General features: G+C 39.7%; 1 protein-coding gene across 15 annotated transcripts in view; it reads left to right on the top strand.

Annotated features, from left to right (window-relative positions):
* The window catches only part of IL1RAPL2 (interleukin 1 receptor accessory protein like 2), a 410823-nt gene that overhangs the window by 299010 nt on the left and 83975 nt on the right, over positions 1–27838 (top strand). For 14 of the 15 annotated variants that reach the window (XM_085571059.1, XM_085571056.1, XM_085571055.1 and 11 more), the window contains one exon: positions 16995–17069. The exons of the other annotated variant lie outside the window; for it this stretch is intronic. In XM_085571059.1, coding sequence (XP_085427185.1) covers positions 16995–17069 — 75 coding nt within the window. The remainder of the gene's footprint in view (positions 1–16994; positions 17070–27838) is intronic. 15 annotated transcript variants of the gene reach the window in all.

Below are 27838 nucleotides of genomic sequence, written 5' to 3'. Positions count from 1 at the left end.
GTGCTGGTAGAAGTGCTGGGAAGGCGCTTTTCTGGCAGCGTGTGGGTGCTTGGACATTGAAGGGCTCGCTGATGTCACTCAACAAGGGACAGCAGAAGCAACAAGGTACCAAGTGAAGGCAGACAGGAGCACACAGGACACAGTGCCCTGTGGTGGGGATGGTCCTGTCTCTGTCCCCTGGCCTCTCCTGCCTGAACAGGGAGGACAAACATCAGCACATGCCAGCCCTGAGCTCTGGCAAGGAGTGGCATCTGCAACGTGCATTCACATGGGGACAGCAGGAGGAGGGCTGGCTTGTTCCTGTGCTGGCTGGAAGACCAGCTGATAGAAAGCTACATTTTTCTTGTAAATTGGTGGAATAATGGTGTGTTTGGGGAGAATGTTGGATCTAGCACACGAGTATCTGATGAGGCTGTGTTAGAAACCTCCATCTGCTGTACAAGAGCACTTCAGTGTAAGTGTCAGAACAGCAGGTCATCAGGGCTCGACTTAGCTGTGCCAAGAGTTATTTATATTCTTTCATTGAGAGCAAGGTCTACAAAGCTGCTGTCCTGAGGAGTCAGAAATTCAAATACAGGAGGATTTCCAACCAAAAGATGAACATTGGATCAGTAAATTAAATTCAGTTATAAGAGGATAAACATACTTTGTCAGTCACTCCACCTTTCCTTTTCCAGCTGGTTTGGGGTGGTGTGGGTTGGTGATGTTGCATTGCATTAATACAAAAGATTTCTGTGAGGCCAGGTGACTGTCCATGAGATTATCCACTCTGCCAGAGGAAAAAGTAGCTGTTAATGTACTTTCTGGTTTGGATAAACTATTTTGTTAGGACAGAGAGAGTGTAGATTTTCCAAATTGCATTTCCATCCTTTTAAGGAAAGAATTGTGAGGACAATAAAGCCACAAAGACCATGCTTTAAGTCTTAAGATTGTTCTTGCTGAAGAGTTAAATTGTTTGGGTTTAATAATAATTATTATTATTATGACAATAATCACTATTATAATAATTTTATTTAATATTAAATATTAATGAAAATAATTTCAAAAATGGTGATATCTTTGCCTAATTTATGTGAATTTTGTCCAGTTTTCAAAATTACTAATTTTAAGAAGCAGCATTTAAATTTGTTCCGTTCAAGGACAGTAACCACAGGCAAGTACCCCAAATTCCCACATATAAAACTGTCATTTTCATTTAAAATAGCTGAAAAGTGCCATTTAAACCACTCAGTTCTGCCCGAGTTCATCATACTTGGGGTCAACATTTTGGCAGCAAAGCTGTCAATGGTGTCTTAAATTATACTTGTTTGATTTGTCTGTATTCAGGAAGCAAAATTAGAGGCATGTAGCACAATTGGATGTGGATCATGTATGCAAGAGGAATGTTGTGAGTATGCAAGTGCAAAGGAACTGGTGTTTGCCAGCTGTTGCTGTGACTGCTCTGCTTGCAGACTGTTCACTTTGTGGATATGTAATGATTTTTTTTTCAAAGAATCAGCGATCATTGAGGCAGCAATAATTGGCACTGGGGAAACCTTTTAGCAATTCTTCCCTAGCAGTCAGTGATGTGTTGATTTCACTGGCTTTTGAATAGCTAGAAAGTGTGCTAATTTTCAGTTGTGTAGTAGCACTTAATTAAAAATGCTACAGAGACTTGGAGGGTGGGCTCAGCCTTGGGCTAAGTGAGCAGCGTGTACTGACAGGTCTGAGAATGAAGTGCAGCCTCAGACTAACTGAGCACAGCATTAATAGAAGAGCATGTCCAGCCCAGCAAGGTCTTTTCAGAACAGAGAACTGATTTATGCTCCTGCTAAACATCAAACATATGCAATGGCTGCAGGTCTTAGAGCTAAGGCTCAACCAAAGAATAAGCTTAGGGTTTGGAGAAGGTTAGAACAGAGAGAAAACCTAATTTGTAGCTGCAATTTCATTTCACCAGGTACCAGTGTGGAGCAGCCTCGTGCATGGTGCTCAGGAGCAGAACAAAGCAGAAACAGGAAGTACTTCTTTTTATTTTATTTCCAAAACACTGCTGTAGTTGTCTTTACTCCCACTTTTCTGGCCACAGATTTAACACAGGGTAGAGCAGAAGGTCACTCCTTTACCTTAAACATTGGTATAAAGCAGATTGTGGGTCACATGTGGGTGACTGAACAGGTTTATTACAAAAGAAAAAGGCAATAATTAAGGCTCTAGCTGCTGCTGTGAAGGAAGCTTTCAGAACTTTAAATGTGTTTAAACTAGGAAGTTTTATGTCCCTGAATCTGAAACTTGAGATTGTAAGAGTCATTGCAGTCAATTTAGTTGCTTAATGAAATAACAAAAGCATCATATGAAATTATGCAAAACCAGGGGAAATTCAATATCCTGAAATCTTACATGCAGATTAATCAAATTAATGGCAAGGTATAAAAGGACACATTTGGGAGATTATGAAGAAAGTCAGCTGTACAGAGTTTAAAGCCTTGGAAAGGGAAGACAAGCCATTGCTCAATGTTGTATGGCAATTTTCTCAGCATAGTATTGAAAGATAATATTTTGGAAGAAGAAGTAATACTTTGGTTTTTCCTTTTTTTTTTTTATAAAACCTCCACAGCACATTTGTTTTAGCTTAGAGGAAGTTAAATAACCTTCAAAGGCATTGTCTTAATTTTCTGAAGAAGAATGCATAAGTATGTTTTATATAGCAGAAATATCAAACCAAGGGGTTTCTATTTGTGGAGATATTTCTCTTCCTTTTTGTTGGGTTTTGTATTTCTCTTTGTTTGTTTGTTCTTTTGTTTTTGTCTTATTTTGTTACCTAAAAGTGAATTTGGTATTAATGTACAAACAGTTTCAGGCAACCAGTAGCACATTTATTTTCCTTTATAAACCATTTGTCTGAAAAAATTAATGGGGCTCCTATCTTGAATATTTGAGAACTTCACAGTGTTCAAACTGTGTGAAAATATAATTGGAGTCTCCTAGTTTCTGCTTCTTCTCACTGTCATATTTTAAAAAGAATAAACAATATGTAGAAATGAAAACGAATGAATTATTACCTGAGATGTGTTACATTTGGGAAAAGATGTAATATATCCAAACCTTATATAAAAGTTATGAATTAAATAATGTGTTCACCAAGAGTACCAGCAAAAAAGAACACAAAGAATCAGATACCTTACTGCCAAACTATGGCACCCAAAATTTAGGAACTTGGAACTCAGGTGCCAAATTTACTCTCCTCAGTGACAGGCTGCTGTGCCAGCACTTACACCAGAGAAAGTCAGGAGACAAAAACCATAAAGGATCAAGATAAATAGCAGCACAACAATAATCTGCCCAAATCTGCTTGCCCTGAGTTCTGGGCCCAGGGCAGCAGTGTCATCTCTCAAAGGAAATATCTCCAGAGAAAATTTACTTCATAGAGGGACTCAGATTGGAAAGTTCCCCAGTCTGAGGGATTTTGCCTGCTTTTAAAGACCATTCTTCCTCTTCATCAGTCCAAAACACATCAGCTGAGATGAGACCAGGCCTTTATGTGGGGTCTGAGTAAAGAACTGCTTCACCTGGGGTAGAGAGCTGGTTCCATCAGGGCACCCTGTCACAGCCCAAATCTCATGGCTCTGATCCCTGCACAAAGTCCCTCGAGGAAAGGCTCCATCCCCACATCCCCGTGGCTTGCACTGTACTGTAGGTGCCTCTCCTGCTCCCAGCTGGGATCCCTCGTGCTTGTTCCAAAGCAGACATTTCATTCTGTGATATTGGTAAATCACTGTCCTGAGAGACACAGGCAAATGGAAGGGAGGAGGAACGGGGCTTTAGGGGGATGGAAGGAGCACACTCTGTAGTGCTCTCTGCTCTCACCATAGTGCAAATCTGAAGATTTTGAGCATTCCCTGGTGGATGCCACTCGTTCTCATCCAGATTTATCAAATATGATGAGAGAGCAGAGGTGAGCACCAGGGAGAAACCTGTGCTCCTCTGAAAACACTTCATCACAGCCTGTTCGTTGTGACTAACAGCCATCAGTGTACAAAAGAGGCATCTCTTGAATTAAGATTAGGATGAAAGAAAAGAGAATAAACCAGTTTTATCAGATGCAGCCATAGCTCCTTCCAAACCAGTTTGCCCACCCTGGCCAGCTCAACTCAGTCACAGAGAAGAGCATCTGCCTCAGCCACGGTGTCAAGGTGAGAACAGAGATGTCTGACCCTACTGAGCTGCTGCTTCTCTCATGACTCACATCAGACTAGGTTAAATCAGATTCTGCACCCTAAAAGATATGGCTGCAGAATAACCCTTGTTGGTCATTTCCATTCCAAGTAAGCATAAATATTCTTGCTAAGTCCTCACAGAGCTGTGGGTGTTGTGCTGCTGGGAACTGGGCTCTCAAGTAGAGCTCCCATTGCCCCAGGAGTTAACTTATTATTAAAGGAAATATCAGACTGCCAAAGGTGGAGAGATGGTATTTTGGAATAGGCAGGTTTGTAAAATTTGGGAGGAAAATATTGGGGAGAAAGATGAGGGAAAGAAATACTCTGTTAGATATCTGTGTCTTGAAAGTGACAACACCTAATACTACTAGCAGGAAAATTTATCGTGTGTTAAATTAATGTACTGTATTATGGGATGCTTTTATATAGCAATTTAGTTTTCTTGGTGAAGTTTTGTATTGAGAAGTAATAAAGAAAATTCTAGTGTAAAATATGCTACCTTCAACATTCATAAAACACGCTGTACTTTAAAGGACCCAATCCTCTTCATATCCACAGAAATGGAAGCTTTGCCATTGACTTCTATGGAAGCAAGGTCAGCTACAAAATGATCAATTAAATAGGATTCCAAGTATGATTTATTGTCCTCATGATACTCATTTTCACCCTATTAGCGTTCCTTTTCCTTACTGTGACCTTCAGTCTTGCATAGTGAAATGTTTATTGCTCCAAACCAGAACCTAACAGCTTGAGAATCCAACTGATAAGGCAATGATGTGAGTCAAACAAGATAGTGCCCATGGGCAGGAGCTTCTTGTCCAGCACACTGGATTCCTGGCCTCCAACTTGTAATGATTTTGGACATCCTACCAGTGTAAAATCTGTGTAATTCTAATAAATCAGGGAATGTGTAGGTTTGAACACCTGCCTGCCCATGGAATGAATTCTTTGTTTTGATTTTCTTGTGAGCACAGCTTTTGCTTAATGTATGAATTGTCTTTATCTCAATCATGAGTTTTCTTAGTTTTACTTTTCTGATCCTCTCCCAAGTCCCAGCATGGGAGGAGTAAGCGTCTCTGTGGGTGTGAGTTGCCAGCTGGGGTTAAACTATAAGGACTAAAGGATAAGCACTAAAGGATAGAATCCAGACAAATATTTTCTTGAGGGGTGAAATTAATGTTAGTTTCCTTTTTCAAAGAAAAATAACAGCTTTGGATCTATCAAATGGAAAACAAGCAAAGGACTAATCCAAGTGGATCGGAATTCAGTTACAAATCACCTGTATCAGAGACCTGGGAAATCCTGACTTGCAGTTTCCATTGAAAGATCAAGGTGTTTGATGTTGATGTAGTGACAGATGACCCTGTACTATATGTTCTTCTTCTGTTGCTGTTGGAATTTAGTGAATTAGTCATGATTGATGATATTGTTTTAAGGACTTGCTAGTTCTTCCTAGGAAAAGATGGCATATTTTAGCAATATTAATGGTTTGAGACTTAAGGATAGCAACATATATTTTTGTAGTCTTTCAGCAGCAAAGCCACAATTTATACAAATGGATTCACTCTGTCTTTAGCTCAAGCAACTCTGACAAAAGATGTCATTTGAAGTAATGTTGCTCATCATTCATAGATGCAAAAGCTTAAGGGTCCATTGCTTTGATATGAAAGTGTGCTGCAGTTTTCTGCTTCTTTTAATATCAGTATATGGTGTTAATGATACTTCAACTATTTTAAGCAGCTCCGGTTGAGACTAAGAGTACAGAAAGGTGCTTATTTGCCAGTAGAAAGAGACACACTAACTTGGGAGTATGTAGAAGGAGAAAAGCAGCATTCCAGCAACAACTCATAATTCCCTAAATGTCAGCTCTGCAGCAGTTAAAAAATAGTTCTACAATGTGTTCAGCCAAAACTGCCAATTTACAGCACAGTGCAGTATATTAGATCCCTTTACAGCACCTTGGTAAGGAAGGAAATCATTGCAGAATAATACCAAGGGCTGGGAGAGGTCTCTGGCTTGCTCTGGTGTATTTGCTGAGTGCAATCCTGCACTTGCATTTGAATGCTCCCTGTGGTTGTGATATCAGTAATGCATGCATGGGGACCCATCACAGGATGGGCAACAGGCAACAAAAGTATGGTACAAAAGGTGGTCTTTAGGTACAATCTGAGAGTAATAACAGATTAGGACAGATATTCTGCCCTAAAAGGATGTTTTACAGTGCTACTGCACTGTTTTTCTGCTTTTGTGATACAGCCCTTTTACAATGCCACAATGCTTCTACTGATTAAAAACCCCCCAACACAACAACTAAACAAACAACCACCAGCTCTTCCTTTCTGTATTTAAACCACTGGTTGTCTAGAAAGCATTGATATCATGTAGTTTGTATATCATTGATAGATCCTTATATATATTAAAAGTGTGCTGACACACAGATTTTCTTTATTTACTAATTGAAATCTGTGAGGCAAAGTGCTAATATTTCCCATCTCTAATCCTGTATTTAGATTATCTCCATAATGCCCTGCAAATAAAATACTTTGTCCTGTAATTATTATTTGAGATATTGTTCACCTCCTGAAAAACTGTCATCCTCTTTAGCTATGCATCTCACATCTTTCAATTTAAGCCCTTGCCTTGCATCACTAGAAAACAGACCTTAGAGTTGAAGTAAAACACTTGCTGAACAAGACAATTTTTTTACCTGTAATAAATAAAAAGGTATTTGATAGCTGTTGTGCATCAGAAGGAGTTGGTGGACAAGTATGTGTTGATTAGAGAGAACTGAATGTGGTGGATTATGTATCTTAAAGCAGACAACAAAACGGGAAAAAAAATTCAAATGAGGGTAGGTGGTAGGTAAAGCAATCACATGTACCTGGGCAGGTTATGACACTCACTGTATGAAGAACATGATAAGTAATGCAGCCTTTACTGTTTCCTGCCCTGACACTGCTGAATTTGTGCTCAGCCAGTTTATTCATCCACCAGCCTTCCCATCCTTAGGGACTGAAGTATGGTAAGAATTTTTTTGTTTTTATTTGGAAGGAATTTTTTGGGTTTTTTTGGTTTTTTTATTCCTCAGGTTTTTCTTTTATTTTACATTGGAACAAAATCCAAAATTCACAAAACTCCTGCCATAAAGGCATGTCTGAAAAATGCTGTGTGAGAATGCTGTTTCAGAAAGAAATAGAAGTTTCAGAGTGGCACAACTGGAAAATTGGAGAGTGTCTTCTTTAAATGTCTTTATTGCTTTAAAATTGTTCCATGAGCTGGGGCAGTAACACTACATAATCACACAGAAGATATAAAATGGCAGTCAAAATAGTATGTTGAGTTTCAATTGAATGGTGTATTTTAAGTGTAATGGCAGTTACTACCCAGAGCAGATTGAATTGTCTTGTTCTCTTGTTGAAAATGTCAAAGCAAAATCTGAAATTGCTTCAACACATGACAAACAGAAGACACTTTGAACAGGAAAATGAAGAGTCAAGCAGGTTCTTTACAAGAAGCTGACACAATTTCATGAGAAATTTCTCAGAAATTACATTCCTGGTGCAAAACTCTAATCTGTCTGCTGGGAAAAAAATCAGCAGAAAACCTGAAAGATGGGCAAGGAATGTTCCTCTGAGAGCAGCAGGGCAAAGTAGGAGCTGAGGAAAGTGGTCTCTGTTTGAGCTGCTTCACCAGCACTGTCCAGGTGGCTGAGGGACAGGAGCAGTGCTGGTGTCTGTCCTGGCACTTGGTGGCCGTGCCAGGAGGACAGAAAAGCCCTCTCAGGAATGTTTGTGTGCAGTGGTTCAGGCAGAGGCAGGTGGAATATTTGGGTATTGGGGCAGCCCTTTAGTGCCGTGCCCATGTCCCGCTCACAGGGAGCTTGTACTGCCTTTCCCACTGAGGCTGGGGGAGCAGCTTCCCCTTCCTGCAACTTTGGGTGTATAAACCTTGATTGAGAGGATTTGTTAATAAAAATAGAATTTGTTGCTCTCCTCTTTTTCCACTTGATGATTTTTGGCTCTTTCAATTTTTTTTTTCCTATTTTTCCTCTTGATTTAAAGATTATCCTCATCTTTTAATAAAGGATGGAGGAAATATACTGAAGGATTAAATCCTTATCTGCAGCCATTTGAAGTGCCTGTGGGACTGTTTAATCTTACATTTCAGAGGATTTGGAAGCTAGACTTCTCTGCAGTTTCTGCTGTATACAGTATATATGTGCTTAAATTGACCTGTGGGACAGGTACAATCCATTCCTCACTCGCTGACAAGTTTATTTTATTCTCCTCTGATAAAAATGTCTGCTGTGTTGACAACCTGCTTCACAATGGTCACATCAATTCAAAACAAGTGAAGTGCCAAAACCCTTTTTTTGGCCATGTCTTCACTGTTTTCCATTGCTTTTAGCATTGCCTTGAGGTCTTTGAACAGTTTCACTGGGAAGCTCATTTGCTTCTCTCAGCTGTGCTGGGTGTCACTCATGGGGCTGGTTAATGGGACTGTCCTGAGATGCTCCAGTGGGCACTGGAATGCAAATCCTCAGACTTTTTCATGAGTGGGTCCCTGTGCAGCCTTTGGTCACCTTCCTCTTGGAGGTTTGCCTGTAATTCTTTGCATCCCTACTGACTAGTAAACATTTTCAGGTAATCTGGTAATCTTAAAATATCACATTTACTGTTGAATACTTGCCCTCTGAAAACCTGATGCAGTGCTTTGCACATGTTTGGTGTATTTTTGTGAAAAATAAATTGCATTATTGGATCAGAGACACTTCCTTTTCTTTGATAGTAGCTGATAATGAAAGGTTCAGGTCCCAGGCTGATCACCAGGGGTTATTCTGCTTCTCATCAGCTACTAGAAATTCTGATGTAAGTGGTAAAAGGCAGCAGAGCTGACTATGAAAATGGGTCGTCCCGCCAGAGATTTCCATGGATGCTACTTTTTTTGTTAATTCTTTTAAATCCTTTGCCTCAAATAAGAAGACAAATTTCCTGGGATAACTATCTCCTTCATTTCTTAAAGCATTGTCTTTCATCAGAAGATTTACATTTTCTTGATCTTTGGTCATGAGGCAGGATAAACAATAGCAAGTGTATCTATGAGTTCCTTATGTGCTTATATTATGCCTGCTTTTATTCATTTTCCTGCTCATCCAACCCATAATGACATGATTCGCCCTAATTTTTTTCTTAATGATGCTGCATGTGCTTAGTGAGTATACAAATCAAAACTTCAGTAGAAAAACCAAAAATATAACAGACAAACCTGGTAGAATATATTTTTCAGCTTTTGAAGGCAAATTAGAGACAAAGAACCTACATAAATATTGCATAAACATTTTTTGAAAAGGTTTTCCTTGTCACATAAAGTAACATTTTTCATCATTGTAACAAGCTTAGGAAGCCAGGTGCTAATCCAAAGAATGCATCAGAATTAATAGACTGGATAGGGCAGGTGAAACCTTATCATTAGCCCCCAACAGAGCAAAATCATTTGGCAAGAGATGACTTAACTGAAGTTTCATGTTTCTTACTTGTGAATATAATTAGTCTAAAAGACTTATAGTTGAAATTCCATCTAAAAATTATTTGTGGTATGGCAGCTTTGCAATCATAATGACGCTGCTGAACATCAAAGCAGTTTGAGTTGTCACACTGTGCAACATCTAAAATTGTCCAAAATACAACTTTTAATGGTTGCTACTGCCTTTGAGACTTCAGTGAAATGCATTTTTACTGTGGTTCTCCAGTAGTTCTGTCCTTTTCTTTGAAAGCTGCCCAGGGATGTTTGGTCTGCAGCAGGGGTTTGATCTGGGCTGTCTCAGGACACAGCTGAGCTATGGGGTTGACTGAAAGAGCAGAGCAGGAGGTAGCAAAATGGCATTGGCTCTTCCTTCAGCAGTGTGTGGTGAGCGCTGGCTGGAAGCTGCTGTTGAGCTTGGAGATGGTTTTTCCTTAAGAAGAGCACTCATTGTTTTACCTACATATGGTACCATAGGTGCTTAAAATTTATTTCATTTGATATTCATTATCCACAATAATTCTCTACTGATACACTATCTGTACCTAATACAAGTTTTTTAGTTCAGGAGAATAACGGATTGCTTTGAGTTTTGTTAAAACAGTGCATAAAATCCACTCTGTGACAATTTAAGTGTCTGGGGTTGTGCAGTACCTCACTGTGCACAAGTGGTCAAAATTGGTCATAGAATATTAATGGGTTGTGGACTGCAGGCTTTTGGTAGCCTGGCTTCAGGTTGACAAGAATGATAGCTTTCATTTGCATGCAGAGTCCAGCTGTTCCTTTAAGATGGATGATGGGATCTGTCTTCATCCGTCACCACTTCTTTACTTTTTTATAAGACATAATGAAAAAAAAAATTTAAAAAGCCAAACCATAAATGTCATAAAATGTTCTTTGCAGATCTCCTTGAAATAGAGGGTAATTTCAAGCATCTTATTTCTGCCCAGAGTCCAAGAGAAACATTTTGAGTGCAAATGAAATTATGTGTCCTTTGTGCTAAATACACTCTGTTCATTAAATAAAGCACATTCCATCTGAGATTTTCACGAATTATATTGAAGGAAAATGTAATTTACATTTAGTAAGACTTCATTACACTTTTTCTCTACTTCAGAGGAAATTCATGCTTGATTCTTAAAAGCAAGCTGCATGATCCACATTTAGGAAAGGAATAAAATGATCACAGGAATCATTTTGGTTGGGAAAGAACTTTGCATAATCTAACACAATCTGTGAAATATAGAAATGCAGTGAAAGGAAAGGTATGTTGGCAACTGTAGGAGTAAGGAAGCTTGATAACATGATACAGAGAAAGCCCTGCTAGCACAGAATTCTTCTACTTTCCAGCACCCACCTTGCAATGATTCTAGTGACAGCACCAATGGTAACCCCTGCCATCAGTGCCACTGAATGTTTCACATCAGGAGATGCATAACAGTCAATGCCATGGGCATTTAACACATATATTGCAGTCGTGTTAAGTGTTCAGCCCTGTTGTAATTACTTTGTGATAGGCACCTTGTGGGATTTTGCCATCTGTGCTTCAGTAATGTGCAATCTGTGCTATTGTTTCTACTCCACTTCACCAGAGTCCTGAGCCGTTCTCTATTGCATAAGTTCCAGCAATCTCACCAGTTTCTTTTCTACAACCCTGTGTTACTTAATTGCCTTGTGAGAAGGTGGAAGAAGGTCCAGTACAAATCTGAAAAATAGAAGATCCCAAACCAAAAATCTAATTAATCTCTACTTCTCTTAACGTGTTCATGAATTCAACAGAGTTCATCCAGCACCTTCTCTCCAAAGCCATTTGGCTCTCTCTGTGCACTCTGATAACATCCCATGTGCAATTGATGGAGACAGGTTAGGAGACTGGCAGCAAGACTCCTTATTTAGAAGTGATCTTGCCCATGCAATGATTAGCTGCTCTCAGTAGTTCTAAATAGTCACCATGGGTTAGTTACAAGGTCATGCCTGCAGCAGAACCTGTTGGAGCAGCTGGAAAGAACAGGAAGGCACAGCCAGTAGTTCAGGATTTTCACTGCTCTCAAAGTCAGAGGAGCTGCAGTCATGGCCAGCTCCATCTTGGTGCCAGGAGCATGACCTGTCAAACACGGGACTGTTCCGAGTCATTGAGGACTTAATAGGTTAAAATCAAAACCACCAGGAACGAGCCAAGATCATCCGAGTGCCTCAAAATTCATTTCCCTTTCAGCATGGTCACAGCATTTTGCTTAAAGCTGTGATTGTGTTGTCCTTCTTTCTGAGTCATAAAAAGAATTCATGTGATGAATTCCAGTTATTTACTGCTAATATAAAAATGCTAAACTTTGTGCAGAAAATGTCCCACAAAGGTAGTCCTAACAGTGCTAGGCAGGGTTTTCAAAAAGTGGTGTTCATGATGGTAGTGGCCAAAGGGGGAGGCATCCAGCTGCTGAATCATTCCACAGCATTTTCCCAAAAGAAGCATTTCCTGCTTGAATGGTAATAAATAGAAAAAAGCTCTTTGTTATTGGCTAATGACTCCACACAAGTTCTGAGTTTACCAAGTTGGAGTTTTTTGAGACTAAGCATTCAGTGTTTATTTTAAAAGATAGAGATACTTATCCTTAGGCAACATCTCATTGCAGTAGCTTTATTTCTGTTAGAGCAAACAACAAATGGAGGTGCAATCATTTTGTCAGCTTAAACTGAGAGGAAGGAAATAACACAATAGGCAACTGATGGAGAAGTGTGTTTTGACTGACTGGTGGAGCACACTACAATAGAGCTAATCAGGAAACAGGGTCCCTGTATAAACACAGCCTCACAAAATTGCATTTTTATGAATGAGTTGCTTCATGTGATTTCCTACTACTTTTCACCTTGTGTGGTAATTTTCTGCTGTGCCAAGAAAATGAAAAGCAAGGATTCTTATCTGGTAGCAGGACTTGCTGGTATAGTGCTTTAGAGGTTCTGTCCCCAAGGTCCAAGGGAGAACCCTTGGCTTTTTAAACAAGCTTTTAATTTAAGTGAAGAGTTTGTTCCCTGTCAGCCAAACTAGAGCTGTCACATTTCCATTTACAACTGCACAATTGGCTCTCACGTTTGCTTCGTTGTAAGCAGCAACAAACATGAAAAGATAAAGCAGTAGCACGTCAGGCCTGAAGCATTTTACTGCAGCCTCTGAGAAACTTCTTGGCACAACCTGGGATTTCAGGTGAGACAAAGGGAGTTCGGTACATATATTTTTTAAAGGTAAAATGCTGAGCTTCTCATAGCAACATATGCCCTCTGGTTAATATATTGATTGAGAGTTTTGTATGCAGTTAGCTCCGTCGTCATCTGTGGAGTGCAAGCTGCAGTATCACTGCCAAGGTTTGTCTTTGCCAAAGTAGATCTAAGCCATGTCTGGAAGCATATGTATTTGAACTGGGAGTGAACAAAAGCTTAACTTTGGGTATGAGCTTGTTTCAGATTAAGGATTTGGCATGCAGTTATTTGCCCCAGAGGATGCTATTCAAACAGATCTGTTCTGCTGTCAAAAGGTTAGCCAGATTCTTGATTGAATGATACTAGAGGCTCTGTGTTAATTAATGGTGGGAAAATGCCAGATCTTTTGATTGAAGGAAGTAGGTTGGCATGCAATTTTGTTAGATTCCCTGCATTCTGTTTAATATTTAATAATTTTTCATTTCATCATTGCAAATTAGATGAGCAAATGTCCAGGAGGTACATCAATAGCAAAATTATAGAACAGCAAATGTACTTTGGGTGCTTATCTCAAGAAGAGGGAAGTCATTATCCACCACAAGGAAGGTGAAAGCTGTTCCCCAGCATTTGACAGTTCCTAGCTACATGGGAGTTAACATTTTAGCTCCCTTCTAAGAGTTATCTGGTCTGGAAAACACTCCAGCTCTGCTGAGTGGCCCACACACAAATCATAAGCAGCTGGATCTCAGTGCATGACTCTGGTGCTGACTGGCTTCACACTGGAGCAGTTTAGGGCCTGGAGCACAGGTGATGCCTGTTGGTTTGAGCCATGCCCTTTTACATGGAACAGGGAAGGGGGATCTGCATTCAATTCAGAAGTTGTGTTTAGCTGAGCCACTCGAATTATGCAGTAAGAGACTTGAGTTCATCGTAGCAACAGTTTGGGCTCCCTGTCTGTCACTGTGGATGCTGTAAAAGTCTGACTGGAGTGGGGTGGGTACTGTGAAGCTGCTGCAGAGGGAAGGTAGGAAATAGTGTGGGGAAATAGAGCTGTGTCAAATAACAAACTGTGAAGGAACTGGGGCTTACTGAGAAGCCTGATAGTTTTTCTAGCTGGTTATCACTGCTTTTCCCTATGTAAAGATATCCTAAGGCTGTTTGTTTTCAACTGCTTTTTAGTTTTTCAAGAGAACTCATTAGTGTGTCTGAATATGGAATGACAGATTTTTGAAACAGTAAGGCTGTGTTGGGAGAAAATGAAATGAGCCTCCAGGCTCTCAGGCTTCACTGGCACTTAAAAACAGGAGCCACTCCTTTAAGGCAGTTTTCTTCTTTAGTTGGTCCTGTGAGTAGCTAAATGTTGACCTGTGCAGCACATCATGCTCTGCTTTATCTGACAAAGATCACTGTGTAACTAATTGGAGAGACCAAATCTTTTACAGGTCTCTTCTCTGCTTTTCTGCAGCATTTCTGGTATGACAGCATACTCCTTGAGACTATGACAAAGAGAGAATAAAAGCATCATGTATGCTGGGAAGGGAAATGCACCTGTGTGAAGAGCTGCAGAGGATCACAGAGTATTGATCTGTACAACACTGTCTCTTTAAAACTCTTATGGACAAATGGAGTGACAAGCATTGTTGAAATCACAGCAACGTGATTATTATCCTAAAGTCTGTGTTACTTTTGAATGGGGTGAATATAAGCATGGGAGAAAACAGCACTTTAGACAGTTCCTGAGCAATCTGGCTGCTAAACAGCCTCTGGCCATGTTTACCAGTCTCTTTTGGGAGGCACTTGCATTGCCAGGTGCCTCTGGGTAAAGAAATGTCTTTCCAGCTTGTCATCCACCACCTGTGACTTCCTGCCATGCCCCAGGTAGTGAGTGCTGTTCTCCTGGGACAAGGTACAGAAGCCTTCCCTCAGTCTCAGTTCTGTATCTGCCCGTGTCTTCCATAAACAAATCCAGCCAAGGCAGTCCCAGCCTAGATGATGAAATCCTGGAAAGACGAGGAAAGGCAAAGCAACCCCTTAGGCTGCTGCACTGTCAGACCCAGTACCTTCCAAAGGTGGGTCTGTCCAGGTGGCCACAGGAATTGCTGCCTTGGGAAGCTGATGTCATCCTTACTCTAGTGGCTTCACCATGTAATTGCTGCTGCTCAGAGCAGCCCAGGGACATGCCACATTCCATGGCATTTGGAAGGGAAAAAAAAAAAATGTGTACACAGCTGAATCCCAGCTCTTCCCTTGATGAGGTAGATTCAGTTTCATAGCAGAATTACTGCCCCTTTGATAATAGGAAGAACATTTGCAGTACATTTAATTGTTTTAATTTCATGTAGCTTTGTGGGAGGTCAAGAGTTTATACTCTTAGCTTTGTTAAATACATGTTGATACAGTAACAGCACTAACTTTTTGTTCTTCTTTCCCTTGAGCAAAGCTGGAAATCAGTGCCACATGTCTATAAACTGTTCCGAGAGTAAAGAAACTTCTTATAGAGAAATTGGAATTTGAATAAATGTTGGTTTTCGACTTCTGTCAAGTACAGAGATCATATAAGTCTATAGCCCCTTGTAGTTGAAAATATCTTGTATTGCCTTTCTGTTTAAGAAGGATCAAAAGTGAATTTCATAAGGTGAATAAGTGATCTGATGCCTGACCTCTAAAATAAGAACAGCCTTTGTTTATTCAGTAAACACATCTGACACTGAAGAGCCAGCAGTTTGTTGCCTTCTCAGCTGAAAATCCCTTTGAGCCATCTCAGTTCCTGTGGAAAGAGCTCTGACAGGCTGCCAGTTCATTATGGTGATTATTCTCCAAGAAGAACATGGCAGATCATAATCATTTGAAATGTGACATGTAGGAGCACATTTAGAAAACTTCCAAATGTTGCAAGTAAAGCTGAGGGAAACAAGCCCTGGTCAGATTGGGTTAGAAAGGGTGTAGGTGGGAATGGGATATGAAGAGAATATTAAGTAAGGAAAGCCTGAGCACACTGGCACAGCATGGACGAAGCTGCTGCAGAACTTTTCTGCATATTCTGCAAAGAACAGAGTACAACTTACTACCAGAAAATAGAAATAATAATGTAAAGAAAGCATAAAGGTAGCAAGAAAAGCCTGAAAAATTGAAGAAAAGACTAAGGAAAAAACCCTGTTGTAACTATACCAGAAACTGACACTGATGCCATTGTGGATGTAAAATTGGTTTGTAGGTTGACAATTGTTGTTTACTTCACAAACTCTGGTCAAATAATTTCAGGTGATGAGTTTTTACAGGAAGAGTTTGAAGGTAATTTTTAAATGCTTAATTTCACATGGTGCAAAATACTGTACTTTATTAAAAATACTTCTCCCCATTTTTAGGAATACACAGTAATTTATTGCAAGCTAAACTAAATTTACAAAACCTATTTGTACAGTCTGGCCCTAAGTTTCAAAAGGGGCATGAAGTCTGTGCTTGTAATTATGCTTTCTAATAGTTGTGCTATTTGCTTGCTGGAGCAGTCCCTTGGCAGGACAAGGCTGGGGTATTGTTTCCTGCTCTCAGATGGAGATATTTCTGCACAGCAGGAGGCAAGGTCCCCAGTAAGGCTTTGAGGGGAGGTCTGGGTACCCCACCTGCTGGGTGGGAGTCTAAGCTCCTTGGAGCTGCTGGGGTCCTTCAAGCACAATTATGTGCAAGTTTTCTATGTATTGTTTTGGACATGCATAAATGGGACACGTGGGACAACAGTCCTGCATGCTGGGACTGGTCACACTGAGATAGATTTGTCTGGCACTTCAAATTCATTATGTTAACTTTGCAATGTGAGGGTCTAAACTCTTTGTTCTAGTTATTACATGTAAGTTAAAAGTGAGAAATTGAGTTTGTTTTACTGCTTTGTGCTAAAAATGTAATTCTTGAAACTGGTCATTTCTCTTGAGTCAGGGGATCACCATGGCCACAAGGTAGGTGGTAACAGATTGGCTGTGTAACAGCTGTAGTAGGTAATGAATGTTTACATGCCATCAAGTATACAAACATTTGATTGCTTTTCTTTTGCAGTCATTGGTCTCAATTTTTCCATTTCATTTTCTTTTCTAGCTTTACTCACAGACAAACCTCCAAAGCCATTGTTCCCCATGGAGAACCAGCCAACTGTTATAGATGTCCAGCTGGGTAAGTCCCCTTCTGGGAATAATAGATCCTAAACTTCCACTCTGGTAGCAGATGGGATAAATTCAAAGTAGTAAGAAAGGTTTAGTGGTAGTTATTACATGCAAATCAATTTGCAGCTTCTCATTTATAACCATAGAATTTACTGCCACGGCAATTTAAGGGAGTGAACATCAGGGGATGGCAGTACTAATTGGTTACAATGGGTATTAAATATAAAACACTCATGCTCTTCTTAATATATGAGTAAAATATGTCTACATTGGTGTTGTATTGGTCAGTTGATGTTCAACCTAAGACAAATGTTCTCATAAAAGAAGTGCTGATTCCTTTAAAAGTTAGTGTAAAGCATTGAATTTTTAGGTTGTTCTGAATGTGTACCAGAAAGGGCTTTTGACTAAAATGCTTGTATGCTTTTCTCACTCCTGTTATATATTCTTCTGTGAATGCACATCTCTGAATCTCAGCTAGCAGCCTGTATTTTCTGTCATGCTAGAAAATAATGTTAGAGAGTTCTGCTAACTTGGGAGAGCTGTAGGGCATTGTGATACTGAAAGAACTGCTCAGCATTGAGATTCCAGAGGGTTTTTTTCGGTGAGTTGAAAATAGATTTCTAATTTTAAGAGACAAAATTGGAGTTGCTGTTAAGGACTGTGGCACCATGAGTTTAAATTGCAAGAGGTGTATTACATATGGGGATTATTCACTCAGTGCTGAAACTGTGGCACTTCCTTGTTGAGCTTGACTCTCTTCCTCCTTTATACCAAAGCTGTCTAGAATTCAGAGGTGGAATGGTGTTTAATGACAAGCAGAGTCAGTGTGAAATATCCAAGGAGGGCTGGTGACATTGTGGTAAAGCTGTTTGTATTTGTGAAATTCTATGGGGCTCTACTTGAGATAAGTACAAAGACACATCCTTGTTCTTAAATGGGTGCCAAACAATGTCAGAGGAGCACTGTGGATGCTGTGAAGTATTTAAAAATGGGGCTTGAATTCTTGAATGTGAGAATATAAATTATTTGTGACCCTAGTGAATGTTAATGATTAGCTTTCTTTCATACACCTCAATTGACTCAGGAGTCTGTAAGGGCTTGCACAGGAAAGACAGCAGTGGATCTGGCCAGCAGCCAGGGCCAGATGAATTCTGCAGACAGGTGCATATCTGCATTTTTAGATTCCCCTCCAAAGGCCTCAAATATCTGTAACTAAACAGAAATTGCCCCTAAAAGAGAATATAAAATGGATCTGAAGACATAGTTAAAATCCTACCTGAGTTAAAAGCAAAACACAGTCACTGAAGTTTGGATCAGTCCAAAAGGCTGAATTCAGTCTCCTGGTCTAAATTCTTAAAAGTCAACTTGCTAATGATTTCCTTTGGGAGCATGCTGTCCCTGCATACATCTGTGTAATAAATGCACTCAGAGTGCACATTTTTGTTTCCTGCATTTTCATTTCATCTTCATTTTCTCTTCCAAGTTCCCCTGTTCCAGCAGGACTCTGTTGATTTTGCACTGAATTCTTTGTTGTTGTTGTTTGTGTGAAAACATTTTGTTTTGGCTGATTAAAAAAATTAAAACAAACCCCCTCCTCTCCATGGAGATGTGACTCAGTAATAGGATTTTGGAATATCTCTAGAGGGAAGTACAAATCTTGCATTTTTATATGCTGGAATGTAATCCATTAGTTGTCCCTTAAGATCAGAGAATTTACATATGGTGCTTTTTTTTTCTGATATGTTAATAAGTTTGGTTATTGCCACTAAACCATATTGATATGAGAGATCCTTATCTTCTTTTGCAGTAAAGTTTATTGATTTCACTTGTGATTTAACATGGCAAATAGATAAAGCTGGAAGATCTCAGGGAGCACCTTCATCTCCTGGAGGCCACCAGCAGCTTGGGGCAGGAAGGCTGAGCTGGCCTCTGGAATGTGCCTGAGCCTTGAGGGACTGGGAAATATTTGCACAACAGAAGGTGGAGGGAAGTTTTATGTAAGGACCCATAAGGTCACTTCATTGAACTCTTATTAAGCTCCTAGGAGTTTTGAAAAATTGGAATTATTCAATATTTGATTACATATTAAAAGAAAAATTCTGTTTTAATTGCCCTTTAGCCCATGGAGTCAAATCACACAATATGGCTGATTTTTCAGGAGTTATGCAAGTATGAATGTGTCACTAAGCTACAAAAGCAATGGAGTTTAATCCATCTACTTGTTCTTCAGAGATTATTTTAGTTTTCTATTGGAAAGCTAATCTTTAAAGAAATAGCTGTCTTTTCTCTATAAATAGAGGGGATTAATAATTATTTACTGTCTTTATCCTTAATGATTTGCACAACACAATGCAAAATCTCCCTAGGCCTCTAGGCAGTGGCCTAACTATTTAGCAGCTTTTTGGCCTGTCTGCAAACTTCAATATTCACCTTTTAGCTTTCAGATCTTATAGGAAGTTTTAGTGAAAATAGGTATGCACCATTCTTATTGACTGTGGATAAAAGAGCTCCTTCAAGCTTCAAACATGGTTAAGGAGCAAGAGTGTATTTTGTATTTTCTGTTTTTCTTTGGAATATGACAGAGATCTAAAACCAATCTTGTCAAGATTAGAGAGAAGCAGAAACTGGAATTTGCTTCTTTTTAGTTTTCTGTATTTGCTTGTGGTGGAGAAACAGAGCCAGAGACGGGGGAGGGTTGACAGGAGGACAGAAAAGAATCCCAGAGGAATGGAGAAATAGTCCAAAACAATTTCACTCATTTGCTTTACCAAGTCATATAATCATTTCTTCTCTGGGCCAACCTAGAAAATAATGGCTGATTTTTTGGTTATTTTTCTGTTGTTGGTGTTGTCCATTTACTGCTTCCTTTTTGTAAAAAAAAAAAAAAACAAAAAACAAAAAATTAGGAAAAAACCCCAAACTTTTTTTTTTGCATTGAGGTCAGTATAAAAATAGTTCTTGATTGCATGGTATGTGGCACATTTAATCTTTCTCTACCTTGGTATTAAGAAATATATAGTGTATGTTTTGCAAAGATATGGCATTATTCTGATAATAAAATGTTCCTCCTCAAAAAAAAAAAAAAAAATTCCTGAGTTGTCTTCATAACATTAAAATAAAATTTGATAGTACAGGCCAAAATACACAGCTCTTATGCCCAGGAGATGGGGTGGCTTTGGCAGAAGGCCTTGAAGACCATCTCCCATGTGCAGCTCTGACTGGGAATTTATTAAAGTGTGATTCATGGTTGAGTTGTTCAAAGGCCCCTTTTTCAGAGCCCCTTTTATGTTACTTTGACCATATAAACCTAAGTGTGTTTATGGATTGCTGATGCCAAATCCCTGAGTTTAGAGAATTCCTTATGTCATTTAGAAGAGTAAAAATCGAGACCTCAGTCAGGTGTCTTGGGGCTGTGAGCAGTAAATTTAAGATCTGTTATCTGCTTTCACATACAGCTGCCTGACAGCAAGTGGAGCATACTGTGCTGTAAGGCCAAAGATGACATGTTGGTAACATTGCTCTGCTGATTTCTTAATTCATTTGTTGCATTCTTTTCCAGCTAGCTTTGTTGACTCTTAGTGCTTTGAGAACATGGAAAGAAGGAAAAACACTCCTTTGTGTTTTGATTCCTTGATTACAGAGTAGGTTTCTCCTCTGAATTTGCAGTTTTAGTAACACCAAGAAGCAAAATCCCACTGATCCCTGGGAGCTGTTGTGCTGCCAGCTCTCAGCTGGTGTGGAAACAGTGGGGCAGAGGCATTTGTGGGGAAAAGGAAGCACAGTTGTGCTCTGCTGATTTTTGGCTGGACACAGATGTGTAAGGATCTATATCTAGCCAGTCTATGTATAAGCAGCTGCCAGAGTTCTCTAGCTTGCACCATAGCTGCTATTTTTCATTTGTGTCTTCCACAGAGTATCAAAAAAGGTAAAAATACAATATCAAAATAGGTGCTAAATCTGTTAATTCTGTACCATGTATTACAGTGAGTGCAGTGTTAAGTTTGTCTTCTTATGAATGAGTTAGATAACTGGAATGAATTTTGCATGTTAGGGTCTATATTAATTGAATATATAAATTACATATCATTTGCTTTTCAGCTATGTCCTGGTTTTGCTTTCAGGTGTTTACTTAGGAAATGTAGCAGGAGTCTTACAAAACAAAGCAAGAGTCCTCTGTGTTAATTCATTTACTGAACAGAAAGGATGTCAAGGGGTTTAACTTGCTTTTGTCATGGTACTTTCTCTGTTTCTAAAGATGCTGAGAAAAGAAAACACGTAGTTTATGAGGATTGTCATTATTCCTAATAGCTGAACTGTTCAGAAAGATTTTGTTTCTAAAAGATTTAACAGCACAATTCCCTGGGACTCATTATTAGGCAGATCAATAGAGATCAATAGAGCTACTGTAAAACAAGTGCAAGGGAATGTACAAAGTTACATCTGCTGACAGGTATAGGAGTAGACTAAAAATAGTCAGGAGTAAAAAAGCCCTTTTGGTTAGTAGCAGTGGCTGGAAGGAATTATTTGAGGAGTGAAAATTCATGCATTTACTGACATTTTAAATATACCACTTCACTTTCCACAGTCTTAATTTTCACAGAGATGCCACTTCTCTTCTTAAATAATAATTTTTAACAAAGAAAGCCCTGCAAAATGTTTGAGGCATTCATTTCATACCAAGCCTGTCTATTCAAAACAATCCAGCACTGTCTCATTACAGATTTGCTCATTAAATTCTTGCATTCTTTCATATTTAAAGATACAGGTACTTGATAAGCAATTGAATAGAGTGGTGATCTTGGACAGAAAGCAATACAGATAATTTGAACTGTAAAATGCTTCAAATAGAGCAAGTGATTTGAAAGTGAACTTGGTAAGAAATTCTTATCTAGTGTGCTTGCAGTGTGGAAAGAGCACTGATACTTGTCCATGGTGAGACCTCTTGAGTGTTGTGGACATGCCTTTTGATTTGAGGTTTGATTAAAGGGCCATGTGTGACAACTGCTCAGGGATGTAGTGGGTACCTAGAAAAACCAGGGTTCCTGCATGTTGGTTACTCCATGCTGCCTTTCTTTCCTCTCCCAGCTCCTCCCAGACATTCTCCAGCCTAGGGCTTGGCAGGGGCTCTCAGAGGGAGGTCTGGGTTTCTTTGAGCGGGGTCAAACTGAGCTTTGCACCTCCCGGCTCGTCTGGGATGGCAGATGAGAGGCAAACATTGAGGAATCAGAGGGGACCTGATCCAAGTGGGTCCTGAGTCAGCAAAGAGGCTGTCTGAAAGTTACCCACAGAGACTCATTGTTCTTTCCAAGTGCAAGGCCTGAGTGGGGGATAAGTGACAGTCTCACCCCAAATCATTTCCTACTGCCTTATTCCGTCCGTGTGCAGTGACCTACGTCACCTCAAAAATTCAGGTCTGAATGACAGAGCAGAGGGAAGGACTAAAGGCAGAGGAGACCTGTGGGTAGTGTCCCCTCCACCCCAACACCAGCAAAAATTTGGTTCCCTCTATCCCCAGTTGTCCCCACGATGAACTTTCATCTCAAAGCCGTGTCTCCCTGTACTGTTGCTGTCTGGAGGAGCAAGCTGGTACATTCACTGCTGTCTCCTCCACATGTGCTTCCAGTCATCCATGGCTCTTCACTGCATCCACCTCCTCCCACAGATAAGCTGGGACATCCCTGCTCTTCCCACGGGTGGACCAAACCTGACACGTTGTTCCTCTCCCTTCACCAGCTCATGGACTTGCTGTGTGAATCACCCCAGGCTTGGTGCTGGAAAATCCTCTCCTCCCAGCAGTGCGGACTCATGTACCACAAGCTCCATGGTTCTGCACAGAAGTACATAAAGGAGCAATTTTCACTAGGAAATAAGAAACTGAAGGGATGGTCTTTAGGACCTGCCTTCCTTTGCAGCACAAAGGATACAGCTCCACAGCTTTTTCAGCTGTACATGCCTGTAGGAAAGGAGGCAGGATTTACATCTATTGCAATCATTCTGTACTAATCTACAGGGAATATTAGAGACAAATTGTCTGACATTTAGGTTTAGAAGTAGTTCCCTAAATACCCAAAGTGTAGTACTGCTAATGCTTTGATGCTAATTTGGTCTGTTGTTAATATCCCTGCTTCTCTTGGGATAATGGTGAAATGCTGCACTTCAGAGATCTGGGCTGGGATCTGTGGTTCAGCTGGTGTAAATCCACTGTTGTTTTGCCTTTTGTATGGTTAATCCATGTTTTTATCTGTGGAACAGTACAGTTCATTGGATGCTTCTTTCTTTTTTTTAATGGACTTGAAAAGACAAGACAAATTCTGACTGCTGATCTGTGATTTTTACACCCATTGGGATCCATGGGATTGGCACAGATATGTCAGAAATCAAGATTTAGCACTTTCCAGTTTTTTTTCTGCACTTCTATAAACTATTGCTTATGTTGGGTTCAGTGGATGTTAGGTCAGTATATGCTCTTAAGGCAATATGAGTCTGCCTATATAGAAAAAATTGATTAATTGGTGTCAGATAGACACCCTTGCAGTTAGTTTTGAAACAGAAATACTATAGATCAATGTGTTGTTTTCTTTTTGTTCCAAGAAAGTGGTTAAGAGGAAGCACTTCAGTATATCCTGACTTACAGTTGTCCCAAGGAACTCATCCAAGGGCATTAGCTAACTTATGATGATTGAGGAATGCCTCAAATCACCTTGCTCCAGTAAATCTTCCTCTGAAAGTGGTGACTGTAGTGTGAGGGTATCCAGGACATGGACCAGTAGCATTTCATTAGGATTAAACTGCCATCAACCAATGCAAACATTATTTCAGCTGGCACAGACATGCAGCTGTGCTGAGCTTGGCTAAAGGATCTCTTGTTTGGTTTCTCAATTTACTTCATTTAACTGGTGTCTAGGAAATGGGCACAAATTTGTTTCTGCAAAAATGAAGTTCAGTCCATGAGAAGTAGAAAAGATGGTCTTGGTGAAGAGCAGGGGCTTAGGGCTGTTGGTAAGAGTTGTGGGGCTTTTTTCTGCTGTAACTCTCCTGACCTTGACCAGGGCCCTGCCCTCATTTAAGGTGAGGATATTGCTTCTCTGGTTTTCAGGAACATTGTGACAATAAAATCACCTGGTATTGGGGAAGTGCTCCAAGAAGGGCAAAGGAGGAGTACAGACAGAAAAAGCTTTGACCTGGATTTTTGCCTCAGGGACCTTGCCTTTTTGGGCTCTGAGCCTGACTGCAAGCACAGACATTTAACTTCACCATCCACTGACATATGCTATTGTGCATTGGAAGTCAGACAATATTAATGTTCCAGAAAAGAGAACCACAGGGCAAAGTTTGCACCATTTTCCATGCTTGTTGGAAGCACTGACACTGAAAGAAATTCATGTGCTGCCATTTTACATTCCCTCTACAGTGTTTGTCATGTGAATGAGTTATTAAGCTATGAATGCCTCATATATTCTGTAAATTACAGAGTAGAAACATTCAGCACTACTATTTTGACCTTTTCAGCATTCTGTGATTTGCTGGACATGCCATTCCACATCTTTTGTTTACAGCCTCACTAAAACATAGGGATGGAGCTGAGTGGGCAAACAGTCAAAATATACGGGGCTGGGAAAGGTCAGGGTCATGCATCACAGCACTGCTGTTCAGTGGGCAGGGAAGATTAAAATCTAGACTAAGTGTTCTCTTGATTTTTTTCCTCCTTCACTGAAAAATAATAGAAAATTGTATTTTGTAATCTGTTCCAAAGGCAGCAACGCAGAAAATGAAGACTGATGGTATAATTTTTATTTCTTAAAATTTCAATACCGTAATGTCATGATCTTAGAGGCCGTGAAAATCAAAGCTGTCATAGTCCTTCAAAAGAAGTGAAATGGAATTCTGCTCACCAAATCTTTGCTTCATTTAATCCACGTTTGATAAATGTTGCTCTTACCTTCATCCTCAATACCCTTGTGCTTGTCTCATCCAACAGAAACAAATAGTTTGTATTAGGTAATTGAACTTCGACCATTAGAACGAGATTGAGCTACAGTTTTTGTGTTAGATATTGCAATCCAATGACGACCAAATGAAAGACAGTCAAAGCAAGACTTCTCTTGAAATTAAGAGATATTTTTATTACCTACTGAAGACGTGTTACGTGACTTCCCAGATACCAGATGGAAAGTAAAAAATAGAGGAAGCAGTAATCTGAGGAAAGGCAGCGGAGGTGCTCTGATTTCTACCATACTCTTTTAGTGTAAAACAAGCCACGTGGTGAATGATGACTGGAACTATCTGCTACTGAGTAAGTTTTATTATCTGCTTATACTATATGAGAAGCTTACTAATTTTAGCATGCTTGGCTCTAGTCCCATGAGTAAATGAATATAATTAGTCATGAAAACTTCCACGGAGATCTCATTGATGCAGTCAGGTGTGCCATTACTTCAGCTCACAGGAGCCTAAACACTTACTTGAGCAATGTTTTACATTACTTTGATACAAATTTCACTGATGGTCTTGTACACTGCATTAATTAAAAGGCCTAAGAAAATTTTATTTTATATCCAGTAGAGTTGCAAATTTAAGTGAGCTGAATATGCCACTGCTATAATATCAGTGATGAAGTTTGTAAATGGTGCTACATTGCTTTCCTGGCCAAATATGATGAAACCATTTGCAAACTCAAGTATTTTTCATGTTACTTTGATCAAACTCAGTGGTTTGAGTTGAGAATTTAAATACTTAGGATGAAGTAATTTTAATTTTAACAAGAAAAACAACTGGTGTGTTAAGTGTACTTTTTCATTACTAGTGAGATGATCAAATATTAGCAAACACTCTATTCTCTGAATTTTGTCTCTGTTTATGAAGGAAAAATTGTCCATGTGGATGTTCCCTTGGATACATCCTCTAAATGCTTCTGGACTTTACACACTATTCTGAATAATGTATTGTCAAGTCCTGAATACTCAGAGTTTGATATGTGAAACTGTTGTGATTGGACAGGCTGATCAAATCAGGATTTCTGTTTCCCAATCACACTACTGTAAGCTCTTTTTAATTATTTCCTCATCTGTTTTGATGAATTTGAAATCCAGTTTATAGATCATATTCTGCAGCCTTGTCATTCAAATTCTTGATATTAAAAAACATTGCATGCAGAAAACTGCTTTGCTGTAACATTTGAGCACTGCTCCAGTGGAGTGAATGCATATAGAGTAGGCAGAGAATTTCATTAGTAAGTGCAGTGCGTACTTGTGGCTTGGTTTTACCAGAACTCACCTGCCTTTCCTGCTTAACTCACTTTGGAAACTGAGTTGAAGAGACTACACTGCGTGCAATAAGGAATCTGCTTTACTGAGGATCATTGACCAAGTGCTTTTATTTAGGACTGTGGTTTACCTTTTCTAAATATCACCTGGCATGGTGAGTGGTGTGTAGTTATCAAGTTGTTATTCATCCTGTGGTCACCATGCCTCTGAGAGGGGATCTGCTGCATTTGAGCAGTTATTCTGAGGCAGGCAAGGTTCAGAATATGCTGCTTCTCTGTGTCAGGGTTTTAAACCCTGCCTCTCACAATTCAGCTGATGCCTTCACAGCCTAACCTCTCTTGTGTGAAATGCCTCCTCAGTCAGAAGCCTCTTAAACAAACTTGTGATTCCAAACACCTGAATTTTTTAGCGTAGTTTTGCCTGTAAAAAACGCCAGGAAATCCACAAGGGGCTCACACCACTGTAGTGTGTAACGATGGGTGTGGCTGCCTTAGAATAGTTTTTTGAGGAGGTATCAGTAAATCCTCTCCGGGAGTTTGCAAGCATCTTGTTTTCTGTGCTGATTTTGTATTAGAACATTGGTTCCCGCCTGTCTTGTACAATATTCTGTGCCAGCTGTGTAGTGAGGTGTTCTATCAACATTTCAGCAAAACTGACCATGCAGATTCATTTTTTTCTGTGATAGAAGACTCTTCTGTAACTAACTTGTAAATATTGGTGTATTTGCATCATTGGTTTATTTCCTCTTCTGTAGTTATTTATCTTACAGTCTCAAACACTGAAATCCCTGTCAGAGTTTCCATTAATCTTGTTTCTATGGCCACATTAATTAAAATTACAAATATATTTTGATTGAGAGAGCTTTGGCAAACTTCTGCTGCAAATAGTATTTTTGAATTGTGATTCTGTTATCCTACATAACTAAAAAGTACATCATGTTCAGGAACATCACTTTAAGCATTCAGGGAGATATTATCAGAAGTTTGGTTTATGTCAACTTTTGGCACAGCAGAAATTAGCTGTCAAATGAGAGTAGCTGAGGGTTTAAATTATGAACAGAGATGTAAAACAGCATTGATACCTCCAGGCCCAGTCTAGCTCACTGTGTTCTGTTGCACTACAAGCCAAAGGAACTTATGTCTAGCAAGGGTATGTTCAGTCCCATGAAGAAACACCCATCATTACTGTGTTACAAATGTAGAATAATTGTTGTCTTTTGTTGTGTCAAAAAATTGACCTGATATGTTTGGGATGGTATTCTATGTTACTGCCACCATGGCATGCCTTTAAAGAAATGATGCAATCATGTGAACTCCCAAAGTGAAGCCTGCTGCCCATGGGATCTGAGTGATGACACTTCAGACACACCTTGATCTCAAGGATCAATGGGAATGATGTCTCCTGGGAGAAGGGTGCATGGACTCATGGTGACAGTGTCGTGTTCCTGCTCTGACATGAGCCTGATTTCCATCTGAGGAGACATTGCTCTCCTTATGTTCCTGTTCCTTGTGGTATG

The sequence above is a fragment of the Lonchura striata genome, chromosome 4A (genome assembly GCF_050655825.1).
Source record: "Lonchura striata isolate lonStrDom1 chromosome 4A, ASM5065582v1, whole genome shotgun sequence".
Taxonomy (NCBI): domain Eukaryota; kingdom Metazoa; phylum Chordata; class Aves; order Passeriformes; family Estrildidae; genus Lonchura; species Lonchura striata.
The sequence above is the reverse complement of the archived record's forward strand: the minus strand, read 5'-3'. Positions and strand labels throughout refer to the sequence as shown.